Source organism: Ammospiza caudacuta, chromosome 16 (genome assembly GCF_027887145.1).
Source record: "Ammospiza caudacuta isolate bAmmCau1 chromosome 16, bAmmCau1.pri, whole genome shotgun sequence".
In the NCBI taxonomy this organism is placed as follows: domain Eukaryota; kingdom Metazoa; phylum Chordata; class Aves; order Passeriformes; family Passerellidae; genus Ammospiza; species Ammospiza caudacuta.
The window spans coordinates 13,192,163-13,213,665 of NC_080608.1; the positions used below are offsets into that span (position 1 = coordinate 13,192,163).

The 21,503-nt window shown below is 43.6% G+C and overlaps 2 protein-coding genes across 3 annotated transcripts; one reads left to right on the plus strand and one right to left on the minus strand.

The window, feature by feature from the left end:
- Positions 1-238: 238 nt before the first annotated feature.
- Positions 239-10,583, minus strand: FAM114A2 (family with sequence similarity 114 member A2). Its single transcript, XM_058815237.1, has 14 exons — positions 10,464-10,583; positions 9,193-9,398; positions 8,885-8,981; positions 8,348-8,443; positions 7,942-8,054; positions 6,852-6,986; positions 6,527-6,685; positions 6,056-6,179; positions 5,014-5,093; positions 4,299-4,427; positions 3,946-4,085; positions 3,156-3,228; positions 2,568-2,621; positions 239-1,861 (listed from the first exon to the last, which is right to left on the minus strand). Exons 2-14 carry the CDS (start codon positions 9,394-9,396, stop codon positions 1,763-1,765), a joined length of 1,503 nt encoding a protein of 500 aa, XP_058671220.1. The 5' UTR covers positions 9,397-9,398; positions 10,464-10,583; the 3' UTR covers positions 239-1,762.
- On the plus strand, positions 10,428-20,942 carry MFAP3 (microfibril associated protein 3). Of its 2 annotated transcripts, none has more exons than XM_058815238.1 (3): positions 10,428-10,645; positions 15,166-15,626; positions 16,991-20,942. In XM_058815238.1, the coding sequence occupies exons 2-3, from the start codon at positions 15,347-15,349 to the stop codon at positions 17,734-17,736; spliced, it is 1,026 nt and encodes a 341-aa protein (XP_058671221.1). In that variant the 5' UTR covers positions 10,428-10,645; positions 15,166-15,346; the 3' UTR covers positions 17,737-20,942. The 2 variants fall into 2 exon arrangements, with proteins under 2 accessions (XP_058671221.1, XP_058671222.1); XM_058815239.1 differs by lacking the exon at positions 10,428-10,645 and adding an exon at positions 11,662-11,875.
- The last annotated feature ends 561 nt before the right edge of the window (positions 20,943-21,503 follow it).

The following is a 21,503-nucleotide window of genomic DNA, read 5'->3' on the forward strand; positions in this document are numbered from 1 at the left end:
TTTGGCAGGAGTAAATCTGCCTTTTTGCACTGACACAGGAACTGGGAGCTCCTCTGTGGGAGCTCTCACTCCAAGCCTGGGTTCAGAGCACTGGTTCCTGCCATGAGAAAAATCCCAGCTGGCCCCAGAGCTGCACCCAGCTCTGCCCCAAAACACAATCAGGGCTGAGAAGAAAACCCCGCAGTCCTTTTATTTCATTTGTGCCCACTGCTACCTTGATAGTTTTTAACTGAAACGGTTGTCAAAACAAATCCTTTATTTAATAATGCTATCAACCAAAAGAAGAAAAAAATACAGATTTTATTGTAGTGCAAATTTTTTTACCCTGGACACCCTCCTTTCAAGTCCAGTTTTAAGATGCCAAAAAAGCTTTCCCTTTTGAGGTCTGATCAGTCTAACCATGACTAAGGCAGGGCTTTTTCCATATATATATATAAAATCAGAGCATTAGCCAAAAGGTATTCTAATATAAAAAACACTTCTCTACTGCACAACTAGAGCAGAGGAATGTTCTAAGCCTTCAGCATAGCAGAGATGTGCAAGACCTGCTAAAACCCAGAGGATTTTCAAAAGGGGATTTGAGCATCATTGTTACCAATGAGCAAGTGCAGAGGCAGGTGTGACACTCAGTCACCTCTGATTAGCTATTATGGACTTCTTGAAATTCCATTTCAGCTGTGCATTTCTGCTCTTGTGATTCCAACAGAGGCTGCTGCCTCCCCATGGGCAGGCTCAAAAGATAAAGGAACAAAGCAGGGAACTTGCACAGCACAAAGAAACAGATACCATACATGGAGCAGCTTCTGAGGCAAATTAGGACTCCTACTAACAGAACCAAATTGCTGCCTCTCTCCCTGCTTTAATAGATACCTTCCAAGAAGGAGCATTGCATTACAGTGTTTTTCCACAGAAAGAAGACAAGCAGTATGTGAGTCTGTGAACAGTCTGTGGCTGTCATGTCAAGCTGCACTGAAAAATGGGAATCCTCCTGCTGAACTCTCTCATTAAAGTGCCCAAACACGAATCAATCCCTTTTAGTCAGTTCTCATTTATTGCTATAAAACCAAGTACCTGCATTCTCAGGGCCAGATCAGCATTTTCCCAGCTTGTGCTGAAGCAAGCACAGCCTGAGAGAATGAGAAACAGCCCCCTGGTGAGAGTCCCTGTCCCACATCCCTGAGTCAGTACAGGCATCTTCAGGAAGCTGAGCTTCTCTCCAGCAACAGCCTGATCAGGAATTCTCTCTGCTCTATTCTGCCCAGTCTAGGAACTGCAAGGTTCATGATCATAAAAATTTGCCTCTTCTTGCACCTCCTATCTAATATTCACTTCAACAGGAATGCAGAGCTATCAGGAACCCAATTATGTCTGACTTAAAAATCACACCATGATTTTAGCTAACTAACTAGCCAGCTGCTACTCTTCTCTTCAGCACTGGAGAAGCTCTCTGGACTGTGAACACAAAGAGCTTGTTAACACATACAGCAGAGAGATTTCAGTGAAAAGACACAGACAGTCCATGAAACAGAGAAGCAATCTGCACTTTAAGTCTGCCACGTTGTCCACCAGCCTGGACTATGCTAATCACATCTCTCAGTGTGCTGTAAGAGCTGTCATTGCCAGACTGCACTTAATCACCATTCTTGCAGCAGCAGTGAGCAGAGTTCATCTTTTTCCCTTTAATAAGAGCCATTACATCATTCTCCAGCATGGAAACTACGAACTGGGAAGGTCAAAAAGTTCTTAATTAGAAGGATTTTTATTACTGTGATAGCTCCGTTCTAGCCTCAATAAGAGAAATCTGCAGCACAGGCAGCAGGAGTTGGAAGGCATCTTGGATATAGGAAGCACTGTTTGAAGCCTGTGGAAAAAAAATCAAAATACACACATGAATAGCCATGCTACCAATCAGCTTTACTCACCACATATTCATTTCAAACAGCATTGATTATTGCACAGAAAAAACAGAAGCCTAGTGCTTGCTGGATTTTAAAGGCTTCACTCTAGAAATCAATTTTATGTCAAGTTTTTGAGGGGCTTTATTTGCCAGTAGGCAAAAAAAAAAAAAAAAGGCAAATGGCTTAAAGACTGCCAAACAAGATCAGTTCCAATCCAAATGCAGGATACTGTTCTCAGTAAGAGAAGAAAAGAGTTTATTTCTAAGTGGAGCATAGCATGCTGTGGCAGGAAGGAAGAACACGTGAACATGAAACACCCCCTTCCTACCACACCTCAGATGGGAAATGTTAGGACTCTTCTATGCTAATTTCTGAACTTGTCTAAGATTTGACTTTGGACATTTAAATGCTACAAATCCAGACTGCTGAATTTAGTATGTGTCTCCTGACCCATCATAACTGTGAGCTGACACTCACTCCTCACTAAGTAACTCATCTTTTGTGCAAATCTACAGACATTTATCAAAACTTTCAAGTTATTAGACAGGTAAGCACAATTTTAGACCATGGGTTAGAGAACTTGGCATGCATAAGGATCCTAAAGTAGGAAGAAGCAGCACATCTATTTTTAAAGTATTAGCTTAAAGTTTTAACGTTAGCATAACTGACCTCCAAAAACACTCCAGTGATTAAGGGATTAAGCACATCTGCTTTCTCTTTGACCTGCAGAGATCAGACATATATTATCCTGATTGAAAATTTAATCACATTTCTTCAAGCAAGATAAAGCTAAACTCTCAGTAAGTTTAAAACCACCACTGCTCCCTTACCCAGAGGAAAGCCAAGCCACAAGCTGAGCAGCCTTGTAGCATGCAAATAAGAACAAAGAAATCTGCATGTGCCCAGCACAGGTCAGGTATGAATACACATCACATCTTCAAATGAACTGGGGACAAGTGGGGAATACAGAGATGATGATACCATCTTCAGGAACACCTGAGTGCTTTGGAAAATCCACAACAGGGTCACATTTCATTTGTCTCTGTCTCCTTAGCACTGTGAGCATCAATTCCCACCCTCACTCTTTGCCAGGCTCTCAAAAGCTCAGATGCCACAGTTTGAGGAACTCTAGCCTAAAAGATCAGTTAAAAACTGCATATGTAAACATCAAAAACAAAAAGCAGTTCCTGGCAAAGATCCCAAGGCTGTAATCAAATAAGCACATCTCATTCCTAAGAACTGTGGTGTAACTCTTACCCCTGAAGTTGTTAAGCATGTTGTGAACTCTTTAGAGAAAGCTGACAGTTCTTTACACAGCATGATAGTCAATCTGTGGAGAAGACAGGGAAAACAATGAGGTAAACACAGTCCTCAAGATTAGGTTTCTTTCAAGTTTAAAACATAAATGCCCTATTTCTATGCTTCCCAAGTTAAAATAAACCAAAGTTGATATAAATGGTGTATGAAGATTTAAAAGTTTCCCAAATAAAATAGAGAGAGAAAAGATGGGAAAATAAATAATTAAAGCAGAAGATCTTAAAGAGCACTCAGAGGACACAGAGCCATTCCAGAAGGAACAGTACTAACTTGCCTTTTTTTACAGGCAAGTGTCATTTTCTGAAATAGAAAGTACTGCACATTTCAGACACATGCCAAGTGTCTCCTGTGCAGAAATTTTGCCATCTCATGTACCAAGCATACTAAATGATTAACAAAGAGGAAATCAGGAGTCACTTTGTGCACCTGTTTTGTCATGTTTTAAATCTCTGCCTACTGACTAGCACAAGCTTAATGCAAATATTCTTCTAGGCTACACAAAGCTTTCAAGAAGAGTTTCCTCTTTCTTTTCAAGAAATGCCTTTAAGCTGGAAAGAGACAGCTGAGTTCTGTTGGAAGATAATGATGCCACCATCACAAATTCACCCAAGTCCCATATTTAAAGACCTATGCAGAATTGAAGAGCCCTGCATTGCATGGATTTCCAAAGAATTATCAGACAGTTTAATCAGTAATTCTATGCTATCCATTTACTGAGAGATGCACTCACTGTGACAGGGACTTGGCTCTGTCTGTGGCTGTCACCTCCTGTTTCTGACCATAGAGAAACAAAGCTGCAGTTTTGTGAAACATTTCAATGGAGCAGGCTGTCAGTTCTGCCAGGCTTCTTATGGCAAATGCATGAATATCCTGCAAGAGTGACAAAAATTCTGCATACTACACAAAAACTAGCAGCTTTTGTTATTTAAAACAAGTCAATCACACAACAAACTATCACTGCCCTTTCAGACCTCAGAACCCACACAGAAATAGAAACACATAAACCTTGTGAGTCACAACTGTAACTCAGCAGCCAGACAAACACTCTGCAGGCAGATATCTTTTCCTTGATTACCCAGTTACCTCTACTGATTTCTTAGCATCCTGGTCACCATCTCTGGATTCTACTTCTTGGTTTTCTTCATTTTCTTTTTCTTCTTTAGGAAGACTGCTGTTGAATCGTGCTATCCACTCATGAGCAGATGTCCTCACCTGGAGCAAGATGTGCCATAATATTTAATGACTGGAATGAAGCCCCCCTGCACACCACAAGACAATGGAGCAGCTACAACTCCTTTTGAGCTTCTGAGAAGAACCAGGGTAAATAATCCCAGTGCCTTCAGGATTTTGCAGAAGTTTGGCTGCAATGATGCAGTTGAGGGCATTTCTTTCTCTAGCACCAGGGGTTGGAGTTTATCAACAAGACCAAACTATCAGAGGTGCTTTAAAAACATGTCTGCAGAATGGTGCTGCCACTTGGTGGATCTGAAGGGTAGTGAAATGGTGGCAAAAAAGATGAAACTTCCTCACACCAGCTCCTGAAGACAGTAAAATGAGGTGCTTTGCACCAAGAGCAGGCCTTCAGCTCATGACTGTAGGTTTTTTTACTGTGGTGGCTGAAGGCTCACATAACTCTGCCCCATAAAGTTGAAGGCACACCTCCTTTGCCTACCATTGCAAAAAGATGTAAAATATGGCTTGTTTTCATGCATTTGATATTTTCACAAGCAAAGCAGGTGAAGAGAAGCCCTTCCTGTGAGGAAACTCTCCAGCTTTTAGAATATGGAAAATAACTCACCGTGATCACTTTGTCTGGCGTGGAGGAGATGTGCAATTCTGAAAACAACTCTGTTACTTCTTTTGTGAACTCTTCATCTCCTGAAGGACAGGAAAGGTTAAAGAATTCACACAAAGGACAAATTTAGGAATAAGCAGCACTTCAATGCACAACTAGTTCTGCACAAGTCTGTCAACTGTTTTCTTAATTTCTCGGTGAATCATCACCTCAGGCAAGAATGCATCAAATTCAGTCTTTTCAAATACGATTTCTAAGGTAAGTTCTGCAAAGGTGGAGACATCAGTGCCTGAAGGTTAGTTCCTGCTTTCTCAGTTCTGGCTTTGTAGCTAAGGTAACTCCTTTTTTTTTATTTTTTATTTTTTTTACAGGCTGCCTTTTATAACACACTAAGTTGCACATTACCTTGGAGAGTCTGAAATATCACTTAGAGCCTATGGTTCTCCCATTATATATGGCACAGCAGATGTGAGATCCATTATGTGCAAATATAAAAGATACATTAAACGTTGAATGATAGCAAGTGCAGGTGTGTAAGCCCTCCCTGATGAGCATTTAGGTAAAAGCAATGCAAGAAATTTACATTTAAATCCATGTAATTCTCAAGAATCAGGGCTCTTGTGTGCAAAGGTACCTCTGAATCTTTTGCTCTGTGTGGCTAACTCTCATTTAAAAAACAAATAAAAAGGCTTTTGCTCTCCCACACGTTGGACAACTCTGTTCAGTTTTCCTCTCCTGGTCAAGGAAACCCACTTTATCTCTGAATTAGCATCTTGGCTCAGGGTCAGTTGTATGAACTGCCCATGAGTCAAACAACTCTAACCCTGCTCTGGCAATAAATCATTCCTGCTACAGGATTACTGTGCAGCTTCTCAGAAGTGAAGGGTGTTGCTACCTGTCATGCCCTTGGACAGAGATGGCTTTAGGATTAAACATTCAGCTAAAAAATAATTTAAATTTGGCATCATGCCCATTGCCACTGATCAGGGCTGGCTGGTTCTGCACTAGGACCAGCTTCTCTTTTCAGAACCTGGGGCTCTCTTACCCTTCTTTTCTTCCTCTTCTTCTTCAAAGAATTCAGGCAAAGAAAATGCTTCTTTGAGTTGCTCCATTTCCTCCTTCAATGTGTCCAAGTTCTCTCCAGAGAGGGCATTCAGAACTGCTTTCACCTGGTTAAGGGCAGCACAGCCAAGAAAGAATCAATAAATCCATCCAACAGGATGGAAAATACAGGCCAAGGTAGCAAAGCAGCAAGTGTGAGGAGAGTAACTTGTGAGAAGTTGGAGGACTTGAACTGCAGGAACTGAGGCTGGGAATGGCTTTAGGAGCTGAGGACAGGACAAACTGCTCCCAAGGTAAACACCAGATCCTAATGCAAGGATCAAAGTGAAGCTCTGTAATCATTTTACAGCAAGTTCTGAGCACTTGATTTTACATGCATATACATATATTTCTAATCTTTTTTCCCCTGCTCAGCTGAACTCAAAATAGAAAGCAAAATGCTCAAGGCCATTACCTTTGATTCACTCTCTCTGGAAAGCATCTCTAAGGCCTCCAGATGCGAAAGACCCTGAAACTCATCAAACAGTAACCCATAATGGGCTTTCTTCTCAGTAGCCATGGTAACCTCGGTAGCTGTCTGCTGCTCTTCTTTCTCCTTTGCTTCTCTTAAGACCTGAAAAAGAAAAGCAGAGGCCTCGTGACAGTGCCAGGAGATAAAGAATACAGGAGGAGAGGGTTTTTGGCTCAATAGCAAAAAATGGCTGCTTAATGATAGGACCACAAAAGAAGGGAGAAGAGATGAGAGAAACCAATGAGGTGCTGATAGGGAAGTGCTGTACCTGAGATAATGTAGAGGTTCTGTTTATGAGGCCCTTTGTTTTTTTGAATCCAGGGTCTCCCTCAGCTATTACATCCATTGTCTTCTTGCCAATGAATTCCAAGGCATCCAGACCTCCACTAATAACACTTTTACCCTGGGAATCAGATTTGGATAAAGACAGCACATAAAACTCAGAGAAAATTACCCAATGGAAGAAATTGGATTGGGAGGGTTTTATCAGCAATCTTACAGCGTGCACTCACATAAAAGCCAAATTGGTCCTTGTCACCCTAAATTCAACCCTAATCATCACACAGAGAGCAGCAGGACATGGAAAGAGCCACAACACATTATCACCCAACAGCTTATTACAGCACCCAGACAGCTGCAGCAATCTGATGGGAAATACATTTTTTTAGTTTGTGAATAAGCTGGCTCTCAGCACATTACAGAATTCAGTTCTCATCTTTCCAATAAGAAAACACCAGACCTGTGGATTTTGACTGCTAACTTTTGTTTGAGCCTTAAAAGCAAAAAACAGAAGCAAGCTTTCAATCTGCAGCTCTTTCAGATTCCCAGGCAAATTGACAAGACAGCAGATCACAAAAGCAGTTTCTAAGGGTAATGGCTTCCTTTGAAGTGCATTTCTCCTGGTCACAGGAGCAAGCTGATTTCCAAGCCAACTGAGCTAGTTTCACATAGGTTTTTTGAAGAGGAGAATGAATTTCATCTCTAGTTCTGTGGAAATCAGTGGAAATGCTCCAGGAATGAGTCTGACCCTGCCTTTAGCTGATACTCCAAAGGAAAGGCAGAGATGACAGGTACAGAGGTGACATGCACAGAAATGCATGCTCTGCACAATCCACCATTAGGATTTTTTTGTCAGGTACCAACATTCAATACAGAACTATCAAAATTCATAACATCTTTCACATTAGGTGTCAGTAAAGCAAGGCCCAAGATAATGGTTTTCTGAAGGCTGGAAGAGTTTATCACCATGCATCCCACAACTGTCAAAATTAAGTTTCTTCTTACAATGTTTCAGATCAAAGGCCAAAACCCCAAAGCTCCCTTAAACCCATTTTCTCCTGCATTCCCAACTCACTCACTGTGCTTTGGACAGCAGTAGAGATGGTTGATAAAACTTCAAGAGCCCCAGCAATAGGGAAGGAGCTGCCATCATCAGCTGCATCAGCGTTGCTGGCAGCAGGATCCTCACTTCCTGCATTAGAAGGCAGAAAATTAACTTCCTGACCTCCAAAACAATAAAAGATCCTGTCAGCCACAGAGTGGAGAAAATCAACAGACACCAAATATAAGCCAGGAGCAAGCCTACAATTCAGATTATCTTCCCCCCTACTTTTCAGAGCTAACAGTACTAAGCAAGACAGTATTATTTAAATGATTTTATTATCATTCTCAAGGCGCAAGGTGCAGAGTAAGGTGATGTTATTTTGGGGCTCATTATGTTGTGAAAAACATTGCAGGGTTGTTCTTATGCAGTACAAAACTGACCTCTTGCACCATCTTTAGACTCTGACGAGATTTCACTAGGACTGGGGATCCCAAGGGTTGTTTCTGCTTTTTCTATGACATTTGAAATACCTTGACCTAGAGAAGACAGAAATCAGAACAGAAACAGGATTAGAGCTGCATATTCTTTTTTATTATTCTGGATTCCTTCTGTTCAAAACAGTTTAACCAGCATAAAAACCTCCTTCTATTCACCTCACCTACCAATGTAATGAACCAAGGTTTCATCTTAGCTTTTAAATAAAGTTGTAAATACTGGCAGAATACTAGTTTAAAATACCAGGTGAAAATTACACAAGCGCCTCAAAAACCTGAAAGTAATTCTGCCTGTGCATATCTCTTTAATCTCACTGTACCTTTTGGTACAAGCTTTTCCCATTACTTGAACAATTCTCTTGACATTTTTCCAATAACAGCTGCTATAACTGAAATCCTCTTCTCCAGAAACAAGTTCTAAAGCACCAGCTTGAGACACAAAACATGATTAAAATATTTATCAAACACCAGAAAGAGCCTTACCTACAGTAGCTACGGTAGCAGACGCAGTTGACAGAAGAGATTTCCCCCAGCTTCCCCAGTAGCCCCACCCTGTCTGAACTGCAGGAGGATCTGAGACCTTTAATGAAGAAAAACAGAAGACTGATGCAGGCATTATGGTGAGGAAAGGAACACAAGCAGACTGACTTGTGACTTTTGTGCAGCTTTTCCATTTCAGAGAACAGCAATGTGAATTTGCAGAAAGGAGTGGGGCTTATGCTCAGAGTTCTCCTGTGCTCAAAGCCATGAAATGTGAAGTCCCATCTTTCTGAGCAAGCACAGGAACTTACCTTGATGGTTTCACCTGCAGGCTTTTCTGTGGCAGCAGGCTGGCTTGGGGGCTTGGGTTCAGGTCTTTTCCGAGTCACAGGCACAGTCTCTTGTTGTTTCCCTTCACTGCTCTCAGAGCAGCCAAGTTCCTCTGTCTTCTGTTCATTTTCAGCTTTGTAAGAGGTTTCATCTTTCAGATTTTCACCACTGTCTTCCTCAGACATGACTACAAACATCCACAGAAAGCAAAGCAAATAAAATAATCCCTCCCTCGCACTCTGACATTAGTTCAAGAGCATCACATTGGTGTTTTAAATAATTAAACACAACAGTGTTGCCACATGTACCCACATGTGTGCACACCAAATTACGTCTGACTCAAAAATAGCATACTTGGAAGTTTAAAGTCCCACAGGGACACGTGGCTTTATCTGACACACCTTCTCCACAGCAAAATAAACCAGTTTGCTAACTCTGAAAAACAAATGAAGGTACAAAAGGGCCTCAGATAATTAAACCCATTACATGTCTCACCAAAATAAAAGTGAAAACAAATCGCTTGGAATGGCTGGGATGGCTTGAGGTGTGTAGGACACAAATGGGGACAGCAGTCAGAGAGCTGAGCAGGCAGGGAGGCAGAGAGTGGGTCACTCCTGTGACTGGGGATGAGCACGAACACCCCCAGGAGTCGCGGTGAGCTCCAGCCGCCCCAGCAGGTGCCCCAGCCCCGCGGCCCGGGGTCGGGGAGCCGGGAGCGGGGCCGTCCCGCTGGGCCCGGGGCCCGCCTGTCACCCCTCCGGGCTCCTATGACAGCACCTGCGGCTCAAGTGCCTTGCAGGGCAGGGAGGGACAAGCGGGACCCCCACGGTTCCCCAGGATCACACTGGGGTGACACTGCTGTGTCCCCTGTCACTGATGCAATCGGGGCAGCTGGCGGGGCCTCGAGCGAAGGAAAGTGACAGCTCCGGCTGCGGGCTGGGCACCGCCACCCCATCTGCCGGGACCGCCAGGTCACCCCCGGCACCCTCCTCACCCCGCAGCCCTGCAGGCCTCCCTGTGCCTCCGCTTCCCCGGGAGACCCCCAGAGTCCCCTGACCCCCACACGGGGCTGTCCCGTATGGCACCGCACGGTGCCCGAGCCTCCCCGTGTGACTCCTGCCGCACACGGAGCCCGCCAGGTGCCCGCACCGCCCCGCCGTGGCCCCGCCTGCCCCGCAGCGGTCCCCAACGCCCGTTTGCCCGCGGGGCTCGCTGTGCCCCGCAAAGCCCCGGACCCGGTGCCAGCCCTCACCGTCGGCGCTCGGCGCGGCCCCCGCGGCTCCGGGCGGACCGAGAGCAGCGAGGCCGGCGCAGAGCGGCCCCGGCGCTGCCCCGGAAGCGGCCTCGGCTCGGGGAAGCGCGTCCGGGCGGCGGGGCCGGCGGCGGCGGCGGAGGTGCGGGACGGGCCAGGCCGGGCCGGGCAGCCTCGTCCCGGTGAGAGCGGCGGTACCGCCAGGTTCACCGGGCAAGCTCGGGGTCGGAGGGCAGCGGCGGATGGGGAGGCTGCGGAGCCATGTCCCGCCTCGCTGTTTTGGCGTGGAAATAGGGGCAGTAGAGGCAGGTTTGGAGGGCAGCGAAGGCGGCGGAGGGCCTCGAGGGGAAGCTACAGGAGGAGCGGTTGAGGTCACTTCGTCTGCTCAGGCCGGAGAGAGGGAGACTGCGGGCAGAACTCATCGGGGTCTGCAGCTCCTCCCGAGGGGCAGCGGAGGGACAGCTCGGATCCCTGCTCTGTGTGACAGTGAAAGCACCCAGGGAACGGCTGGAGCTGTGCCAGGGGAGGTTTGGTTGGAGATCAGGGAAAGGTTTTCCCCCCAGAGGGTGCTGGGCACTGCCCGGGCTCCCCAGGGAATGGGCAGGGCCCGAGGCTGCCCGAGCTCCCGGGGCGTTTGGGCAGCGCTGCCCGGCACGGGCTGGGACTGTTGGGGCGTCCTGAGCAGGGCCAGGAGTTGAACTGGATGATCCTTGTTGGTTTTCTTCCAGCTCAGAATATTCTGTTTGTGTTTCTGGCATGACATCATGCCCCAGTGACACCAGCCCGCGTGATGTCACCCCACGGTGTCCCAGTGCCCTCGGATGCAGTGCGGTCATGGTCATGTCGCATGTCCTGTGTCCCACTGCCACCACCAGCTGGCACCAGGGCTTTTCCACCAGTGAACTGGGGCTGTGAGGACAGGGTGATGTTAAGTGGAACTTTGTGGCTGGTCGTTTTTAGCTGACAGGACAAAAAACCTGTTTTGGTGCACAGTTGATGGTGTGTCCTGGTGAGTTATGTGTGATAGACTGCCAAGGGATAAGCGCAGCAAAACACCGTGTCCTGTCAGGCAACCGGGGATGTGCACAGGAAAACAACAGATCCCATCAGGCAGCAGTGAGGCTGGCCCTGGCATGCTGTGGATTTGCCCCTTAGGATGGTTTTTGGGCTGTGCGTGCTGCCATTCCCCTGCAGAGCTTTGGCTGGTGCAGAGGGTGAGCCCTCCCTGCAGCCTCTCCCATGCTGGAGCACCCGGAATGGCTTTTGTCAGCACCGTGCTGGATGTGTTCATAAACTTCCCAAGAGTTCCTGTCTTCAGGGCTCTGCCAAATGCATCTCCCTCTCTGACAGAGGGTCAGAGGGGGCTTGCAAATGGTATTTCTGCAAGACATCAGCAGACTGTGCTCTGTCAGGTGTGTCTCGGTTTATTGCCTCATGTTACTCCAGGTATGAAGTGATGTTATAAGCAGTGGATGTAAAACCATATAACTTGCAACCTCTTGGGCCCCAATTTTGCAGTGCCATATAAATGTGTGTAATTTTAAGTACTATCAGTGCTTCCACTGACCTCAGTGGGACTACTTAGAGTGCTCTGAGTTAGACACAAATACACTTCTTCAGGGTAGGAGCCAAGGATGACTCATACAAGCACATGCATCACAGATTTTTATCTTTCCACTGCTATTTGTTGTTACAACTTATGGTTTAATAAAGGTTAAATGTGTTGAGTTCAGCTTCAGGTTCAATTGTAAAATAGCCAGTTTCTGTGCTGGCACATTTCATCTTGATTGAGCTTAACACTTTGTTGAAGAATTGTGATGTTGGCACTGATCACGCTTTATCCTTTTTGGGTCCTTTAGCAGCTGTTTTGCATAAGTACAGTGGATGAAGAATACGGATTTTGCAAATCATTTTATTGTTCCCAGCACTCGGCAGTGAGAGATCATTGTCTGCTTAGCAATAATGGCTTTTCCAAAAGACAAACAATTTCTAATAAATCAGACCTCGAAGAATTTAATAGTAAAATTAAATGACCCATCAGCAATGGTTTATGCATTATGCAGGCTCAGTGCAAGGATAGTGGAGAGCATATGCAATTACTGAAGATAATTATTCTTATGAGGGAAAATGTTGCTGAGTATTTTCTTGTGTTAAATAAATGAGTGAGATTCCTAATGTCATTTAGGAACAGACGTCAGAGACGCTTGGAAACTAACAATTCAAATTTAATAATTTAAAATTACAATTGCACAGGCAAAGTACAAGAGGATTATTCTCTGGGATTATTCTCTAATAAATCTAAAGTATCAGTTGGGTTGTTATTGTTTTAGAAGACTGAAAGTTATCATGTGCCTGTGATTCAAGGGTGAAGATGAAGGTTTGTGTTTGCTGCAGAACTGTGGTCTGTTTTAATTGCATCAGGTGCTGTGAAATCAAGTCTGATGCATGCAGAAGTGCATTTTGAGCTGAAGGCAGCTGGGGCATAGGGTGATGTCTGGGACCACAGCACCTCACTTGCCACCACAAGCTGTGACAGACCTTTAAAGCAACCCAAATATCAGTGGTCCACAAACCACTCCCAGTCCACTGCCTGTCTGTGTGAGGTTGCCAAAGCAAGCAAGTCAGCATCAGCAGCCTTTTGCAGGCTCTGAAAATACCAGAGGTCTAAAAATGGAAGGTAAAACCACTCCCTCAAACAGAAGAATAGTTGCTGATCAACAGCAGCCTTAGTATTTTTTTTTAATTCAGACCTGTGCTGTTGCTGTGGATGGGATGCTGTTCTTCAGAGGCAGCAGGACTCAGTAATGCTTTCCCTAAAGTGTAGCTGGTGAAAAACAGGAATGAAAGAGGCCTTGGTAGTGGTTTTAACTGTTTAGCTGTGGGAAAGTGGCTCCTCCAGCACAATGGTATAATTGAGTTCTCTGTACTAGTCTCATCTTAAATGAAAGGACAAGAGGCATGATAGAAAACAGAGTGGGGCCAATGATTAAAAAAAGAAAAAGAAGAAGGCAGATGAAGGGATTGCCGTTTACAGAGAAACAAGTAGGGAGCCTGTTTTCCAGTTTCTCTTGCAGGATTCAGTGGGTGAGTTGGTTAGTCAAGCTTGAAGGAGAGTTGGACACAGCTGTCTTCTTTGCCTTCTTTGTTAAACTGGCTTTGGCAATAGCCACAACAGAAATGGAAATGGGTCAGATAACACATTTCTCATCAGGTGTCAAGTCTGGAATCTGGTTTGACCTTCGACAAATTAACTTTCACTGAAAAAAATTCCCAGTCTGGATAGCATCAGCAGAATTCCCCCTTTTGAATATGCTTAGTTTGTCTCTGATGAAAGACAATTACTAGAAATCACCTGGTTTTATGCATGTTACTTTATTTTTCAGAAGTGCTTTAGATAGTATTAACTGGTAATTCTAGAAGGATGAAAAGTGTCTGCATTATTTATTAAGTCAATGGGTCCCTTTGTGTTGTGATATTTATGAAATTCCCTTCCACTAACATCTGTTATTTGTAGAAGATAATAAATTTGAAGTCACACAGTCAATGATATGAAGTGAGATATTTTTTAGTATAATATTTGAGTCTGTGGCTTCTGTACTTTGTAAATGTTTTTTTAAGGCTCTGGATCTGTCTAGATGGAATCATAACTTCAGGGAACACAGATTGGATTAGAAATTTTCTTGAATCGAGCTTCCAGGAAAATTGATAACAGATTGTCTCTTATCAGTGTCATCTCATTTTGTTACAAGTTGGTTTTATTCTGGCTTGTGTACAAAAGACAGAAAATTTGTTGTATCCTAATGTCTTAAAATATCTTTTGTGCACATTAATTTGAAGAGTATCTGTCCCTAGACAAAACAATTTTTTTCACATATTTATGAAATATGGGTGGACAAGACAATGAAGAATATATGACTGCTGAGATGAAGCAGCATAAACTAAAAGATTTTCAACAGGAGCTCATTGTAAAACAAACAAGATTAACAGGGAGCTGACTTAGAAAATGCAGCAGCAACAAGAGATATTGCAAAAAAGGAAGTATGTGTAGACATCAGTGTCCTGCTGTTCAGTAAAGGACTTCCTCTTCTGGCTGTAGATAACAACCAAGAGACTTTTCCCAAGTAATTAAACTATATGATATAATATTTAGACATCTAATATCAATTGTGCCCCTAAAATCAAGTAAGTAGATGTAAATGCTAAAAATCAGATCTGCATGTGTGCACTTTGGTTTTTCTTTGGGTAGTAAATGAAAGACTGGCTTTAGAAAACCAGGGCTTAAAAGCACTTTGATATTGGTGGAGAGGCAGGCAGAAATTACATCCTCTTTCTTGCTTTTCTTCCTCTATTAAGAAAGCACTTTTTCTCTGGTAACAAATGCGGAACCCACTTTTAAAGATAATTGTGCATTTTGAGTAGTCTGAACAATTTGTTCTTTTTCTAAAACCTTTTTCCCCTTAATGATTATTGTTCCAGAGATTATTTATTTGGTTGGGAAGATGAACATCTAGTGGACTGGAGGTTGTGCAAATGCCTTCTTACCCTCATTTTATCACTGTGTTCTGAGCAAAGCTCTGATTTGGAACCTCTCAGTTGACAGTTTATATTATGATATTTGAAATCTGTTTATTGGAGGTTTAATATGAATACATGGTAGCCTTGTGGTCACTAATAAACTTACTGCTTTTTTTTTTTTTTCCAGTTTTACTTCCAGTTTCCACTTCAAATACTGATGGTCTTGAAAGTGCACTTGGATCCCAGACATTTTCCATCACAGAACAAATCAAGAGCTCCTCTCTTATCTCAGAGCAATACAGACAGCTTGATATCATATGACCTCATTTCTTCAAATTAAATGAAAGAAGAATTTTCACTAGCTTTCCATGAAGCTCAGCTATTGCCTGTTAATTTTGACTGTTAGTGCTGGTCTTTCAGCTGGATTCACAGTGGAAAATGTAGCTTTTAACAGGACAGTTGCTTTTAGGCCTTTCAATGCATCACTTCATGCAGTGTCTCAAGCTTTAATAAGTTCTCCAGCACACCATGATATCATAGCCAAAGAGGGGAGCAGTGTTTTAATTGAATGTAAACTGAACATCAGCCAGTATGAACATATCCTTTGGTATAACTCCAGAGGTCACCTGCTTGAACAGAAAGATGAAGGTGAGTTTTCCTGCTGTTTTCTGTCCATCATTATTCCCCTTTTAAACAGTATTGGAAAACTCCTGTGACTTTGTTATAATTTTCTCTTCCTATCCTCCTGTTTTTACAATTGGAAGATAAAGAGAGAGCAAAACAAAGTCCTTTGCCCTCTGAAATGTTGCATGGGAATTACACCTGAGTATTTCTGTTCCAGCCTGCTTTGGTGCCCCACAGAAGGAATGTTCAAGAGTCATCCCAGTGTTCCATACAGAAGAAATGAGAGACTTCATCTTACCCAGCACTAACTGATGGGTTTATTTATTATTGTTCTGGTTTAAATTATATTTTTCCAAATGCATGAGTTAAACACAGTTCTCCACAACTTGCAACCTTTTGAGCTGGCAGTTGGTGCTTTAATTTTGTTACAGGATATGTTTTAAAACATACTTAGTACATTTATTTTTTGGTTTATGCACCAGTGAGACTGTGGAAAATAACACAATATGTAGTGGCCAACGATGGAATTCATGCTATTTAACCCTTTTGAACTGTAGGGGAATATATTTTCCTAGCCATTTGCTCTTGTAGTTCTGTCCCTGCAGTTTTTAATTTCAAAAAATGTTTTAGAGATACATGTGTTTTTCTCTATTGGTATTAATGAAGGTCATTGAACTAATTGATAGGATCTTGTTGGAGGCCATCTTTGTGCCTTAAGTATTCAGTAACCTTTTTGTAGCTATAATGCCATCTGGAGAGTAGTTCAAAGTAGAGTAATTAGAAGAATAAGTTATGAAAACAGTTCAAAGCAGAGTAATTAGAAGGAATGAGTTATGAAAACAGTTTTCCCCCTAAGTTATAAATGCACAGCAAATGCTGTATAGAGCTTCTTGTATTGATTTCTCTTTTACTTGGGTTTTGCATGTCAGCACTGCATGCTCAGCAGAATACTGTCTCAAGAAAATTCTGGGTTCTTTTGCCAACAGAGCCATTTACAGACTGATCTTTTTCATGGGTCGCTGGACTTTTGACTCTGAATGTATGGAAAATTAGACTTTATAGAGGACAGTCTTTTAACCCAGGGTGAGAAGCCCTAGTTAAGAATTAGGATCCCTATCAGAAAGAACCAGAAGCAGACTGGAAAGTGCAGATGAGAGAAGGAAGTAAAAGTAGTGTAGCAAGCGTGCAGAATAATTTACCATTAAGCAGTATGATGGGTAAGTGGGTTATGGCTTTCTGTGTCACAGGCATGAAAAGGACATTTCAGTCCTTGTACACCTTTTTACTGTGCTACAAGTGGGCTGCTCACTGCCAAGCTCTGCCTCCTGATGATGTTTACCCTGGGATTTTTGTTTCACAAGCTCTGTTTGTTTCTTGCCCCTGTGCAGATGACCGGTGGAGGATTGCTGATAATTCCCTCAACATCACAAAGGTCAGCTTTGCCGACCGGGGCCGGTACACGTGTGCAGGCGTTAGTCAGAACGAGACCTCGTACTACACAGTCACCCTGAGGGTTATCTTCACCTCAGGGGACATGAGCATCTACTACATGATCGTGTGCCTCGTTGCCTTTGCCATCACCCTCATCCTGAACATCACCCGCCTGTGCATGATGAGCAGCCACCTCCGCAAGACGGAGAAGGCCATCAACGAGTTCTTCCGCACGGAAGGGGCCGAGAAGCTGCAGAAAGCTTTCGAGATAGCCAAGCGCATCCCCATCATCACCTCCGCCAAAACGCTCGAGCTGGCCAAAGTCACTCAGTTCAAGACCATGGAGTTCGCTCGCTACATCGAAGAGCTCGCCAGGAGCATTCCCCTCCCTCCTCTGATCCTTAACTGCAGGGCCTTCATGGAGGAGATCTTCGAGGCCGTGCGGGTGGAGGACCCCGACGAGGTGGGCAGGGAGGAGAAGCAGCCCGGGGGCTGCGGGGCGCCGGCCGCGCTCTTCCCCGGCAGCGCCCCCGTCACGCGCAGCCACTCCCCGGCCGCGGACTCGGACGACGGCTCCCTGAGCGAGCAGGGCCAGGAGATCGCCGTGCAGGTGTCCATCCACCCCCAGAGCCAGGGCCACGGCATCGACACCGTGTCCCACGGCAGCTGCCACTCTGTGCCTGCTGAGGAGGGCGCCTGCTGAGCCACAGCTCGGGCTCTGTGAGAAAAGGGTCTGCAAACAAGCTGCCTCATCCCGTGTGCACAAGAGTTTTCCAAGTTGCGAGGTGCCAGAAGTAGTTTGAAGTGTGTATTTTCTGTCTGTGTTGATTAAACAATTCCAGTCTGCTAGAAAAGGCTGTTTGGAATATTGTGTGAGGGCTTTTCTTTCTAAAGGAGGCTTGCTATATTTAAAATAGTTACAAAACAGGAATTCTTTGTCCTTGGCTCCTTGGTAACTTTTGATACTTCAGATCTGTGTGAGAAGGGACCAAGCTGAGCAGTACAACTTGCAATAAGAACTTTTCCTTTGTGAGCTCCTTCTTTATTCACAAAGTTGAGCTGAAATTCCTTTGAGTCAGTGGTGTTGTCCTGATGAATTGAGTTCTGTGCTCTTTTTGAGTTGCCTCTTGGTGTGTGTAGCCCATCAGAACCACGGTGAGCTTGAACAAATCTGTTTCGTGTCACATGCTTGTGTTGCTATCAAAATGTACTGTACTTAGAAAAGAATAGTGCCAGGATCTGCTGCTGGATTAAATGAATTGTTGTAGTTTCAAAGCAGCTTAAAGAACAACCAGGAGGTCTCAAGTTTTCTGTACATCTGCAGGAAACTTGTGGGTATTTTAAAAGCTTGTTGCTTAAACTTGGTGCTGATTGCCAAAGCGCCTTACCCTGGTCCTGTCCCACAGAATGGAGCAGTGACAGCACTTCTGGCACTGCCTGGCTTTCCATTATGCTGGTTTCACTCACTATAGAAAATCCAAAGTTTTATATTGTATTTGATGTTGTGGTGAGAAAAGGATGACAGTAATCACATCGTGGCAAAACAGAAATGAATTCATCATCTACAGACAGGTGTCTGAGCACATCTTCCTGAACAGCATTATAATAAAGCAGGTGAAAAACAGTGACACTGAGTGGCTCTGCTCTGCTCTGGCTGGTGCTGTCAGAAGGCAGTGGCAGAGGGAGTGGGGCTGGCTGAGCTCTTTGCCAGCCACTGTTTGCAGCAGGGGAGTGACTCACTGGTGGAGCCCAGCCTGTGTGCTGCAGAGGTGGCAGAAGGGAGCTGCAGCTGCTGACATATGTGCACAAATCCTTCACCAAGGATCTCCCACCTGGCTCCCTCAGCTGTAGAGATCCAGCCTCCAGGAATCAGAGTGCAGACAAGAATCTACTTTCTTCTTCCACTCTTTGGTGCTGTTTTTTTTTTTTTTTTTCCTCCTTAACATTTGTATCACTTAAATAGCATTTTATATCCTGTTGAGATTTAGTAGATGTAAAGCTTGTAAGCACTCCACATATTAATTTCTTACAACTACTGGAAGCATATTGCCATATAATTTTAACAGCTTGGCAACAGGAGTGCCATTTAATTTCACACAACTCTTTTTTCTTTCCTTATTATTACAGAAATGTCAGTTGAACAAGTGATTCTAGAGGGCTGCTCAGGATTCTTAAGAGGATTTGACATTACATTTACATGAGTAGAGGTGGAAAACAAGCAGGCACAGTGGTAATGGCAGGGTGGGGCTGTCTGTGGTAATGCATGCTCAGGAAGAAGGGGCTGCATGAATTACAGTAACCATATCAGAGACAGGGAAATGACAGCATCTCTTACCATTTTAAACTACCTTCTGGGGAAATTCCTGCAGTCAGCCACCAGGTAAATCACCCTAGTTGCCTTTGGCCTGTCAGGTAAGAGTAGTGTTAGTCAGGAAGGAAATTGCTAGCCTTTATTACAGTAACATTCCCACCAGCTTGGTGCCATTTCTGAGACTGTAGCAAACTTTGTCTGTTTCAGGGGAATAAACCTGAGTAGCTGCCTCAACAGTGACTTCTTTTTTTGCTTCCATAGTTTGATAGCACTTTATGTCCAGGTGAAAATTTTGTATAGTTTTGTGTAACCTGTCTAGCTTCTTTTTTGAGGTTATCAGTGTTAAAAGATACTCTGTGGATAAATATCTATTTATCTTATAAGAAGGAGGCTGCTGGCTTCACTTCTGTGCTACAGTGGGTTCTGCAGGTTTGTTGCACATGTGTGAGGGGAGATTTGAGAGTTTGCAACCCACTGGTTGAAAGAGGTGAAGGCTACAAGAGAAAATTATTTGCTTTAATCTCCTTTGTGCCACAGGCCATCAGAATGTACCTGCACCTGCCTTATTTCCCTATAAACAGCTGTCCTTGCTTCTCTGGAGCTGTTGCATAATGTGCAACATATGGATGTGTTACCCCTAGATAAAACCACAGTGAGAGATGCCACTGCAAAATCGAAACAATTAAATTGCTTCATAAGAAGCAGTTACGATTGACAGATGTCACATCAGAAGTGGCAGCAGAATGACACTGGAGGTGTGTCAGATGAGTGACAGGACAGAGCTGTTTCGAGACAGATTTGATCTCTTTTTTGATTTTTATACTTTATTTTCACAGCTCCAAGTTCTTGCCAAGCACATTTAGTGCTGGTGTCTTCATACATCCTCTTGCTGGTTGAAAGAGTGACCATGCATAAAGGTCCTCAGAAATGCAGTTGCAATGTCAATTGCTGGATAGCAAAGCTGAGAGTTTTCCTGAATTACTACAGTATTTTGTTCCTTACATGAATTTCATTCCTGGGAAGGAGGTTGTTTTGTAAGGATTTCAGTATATCAGGAGCACCTTCTGAATGGAGGAGCTGATCCTACTCCCACTGAATTCAATTAGAGAGGATTTGGAGCTCTGTGCATTTTACAGATTTTTATGTATCTGAAAGCAAGGACAAAGATGATGCTAAATGGTAAAAGTGATTTCCAGGGAATGAAATTTGACGCCAGTTTCCAAACAACTTGTGAACTATTCTTGTTACCCTGAGAGTAGATGTGTGCAGTTAATGTCTTTGATGAATCTAATTGAACATTAACATGGAAAGTGTTTCTCTCTTAACTTTTTGTAGGATGAGGAGAATCTACAGTGGTTTCCTTTCTTTAAACTAAAGTCTCTGACAATCAGAAGGCTATTCTATCTGTGACTTATTTTAAAAAATATAAAATCTACTTGTTATCCGAGAGTACCCAAAACTAACTTTGTAGTGATTATTTGTATTACCTGGATTGTAATGTAACTGTTTAATGTAACCACATAGGATTTCATACTTTCATAAAATGAATTGGTAGATTTGCAAAATAAATTGAAAAGAAAAACCTTGTTCTGCTGGAATTTTCTGTTTTACAAGTGAGGAGTGCCTGTCTCTCTGAGGTTATGTAGCAGCTGTATTGAGCTCAGCAGAATGTTGTTAATCAGCCTGACAGAGGTTATTGGGATATTCAGTCATCTGAAGGACCATTCCTGCTATGACATCTTTGGATCTTTTTTTTTGGTCTCACAGTCTTCAACAGCATCTAATAATTGTTCCCAGCTGCATATACAAACAGGTACAGACCTGAAATGGTTTCAGGAAGGCCCTCAAACCTTTACTTCTTTGTGTGTGTGACGTTCAACCATGAATCTGTTTTATTTGTTCTTACCTTTCTCACATGCTGGTACTATTCTATATTGTAAGCACCTTTCTTTTTGTAATCCCTCACCCCAAACACCAAAAATCCACCTTGCTGAGAAGCCCTCTGTAGTGCCTTCCTTGGGGTGTGCAAGTGTGAATGAGAGCAGAATTCACCCAGATTGCTTTTAAAGAAGAGTCTCTGGTTGCCAGTCTCTGCACAAGGCAGATAATGGCATTACAGCTGAATATTTGGGGATTTTCCCATGAGAATCAGCTGCCTA

Bases quoted from the DNA above. Each gene is read 5' to 3' on its own strand.
- FAM114A2 (XM_058815237.1), bottom strand. From the start codon at position 9,396: ATGTCTGAGGAAGACAGTGGTGAAAATCTGAAAGATGAAACCTCTTAC. The intron at 4,086-4,298 runs GTAACTGGGTAA...TCACTCTTGCAG, and splicing joins ATGCTAAGAAATCAGTAGAG to GATATTCATGCATTTGCCAT. The intron at 3,229-3,945 runs GTGAGTGCATCT...TCTTCTCCACAG, and splicing joins AGAGCCAAGTCCCTGTCACA to ATTGACTATCATGCTGTGTA.
- MFAP3 (XM_058815238.1), top strand. From the start codon at position 15,347: ATGAAGCTCAGCTATTGCCTGTTAATTTTGACTGTTAGTGCTGGTCTT. The intron at 15,627-16,990 runs GTGAGTTTTCCT...GCCCCTGTGCAG, and splicing joins GCTTGAACAGAAAGATGAAG to ATGACCGGTGGAGGATTGCT.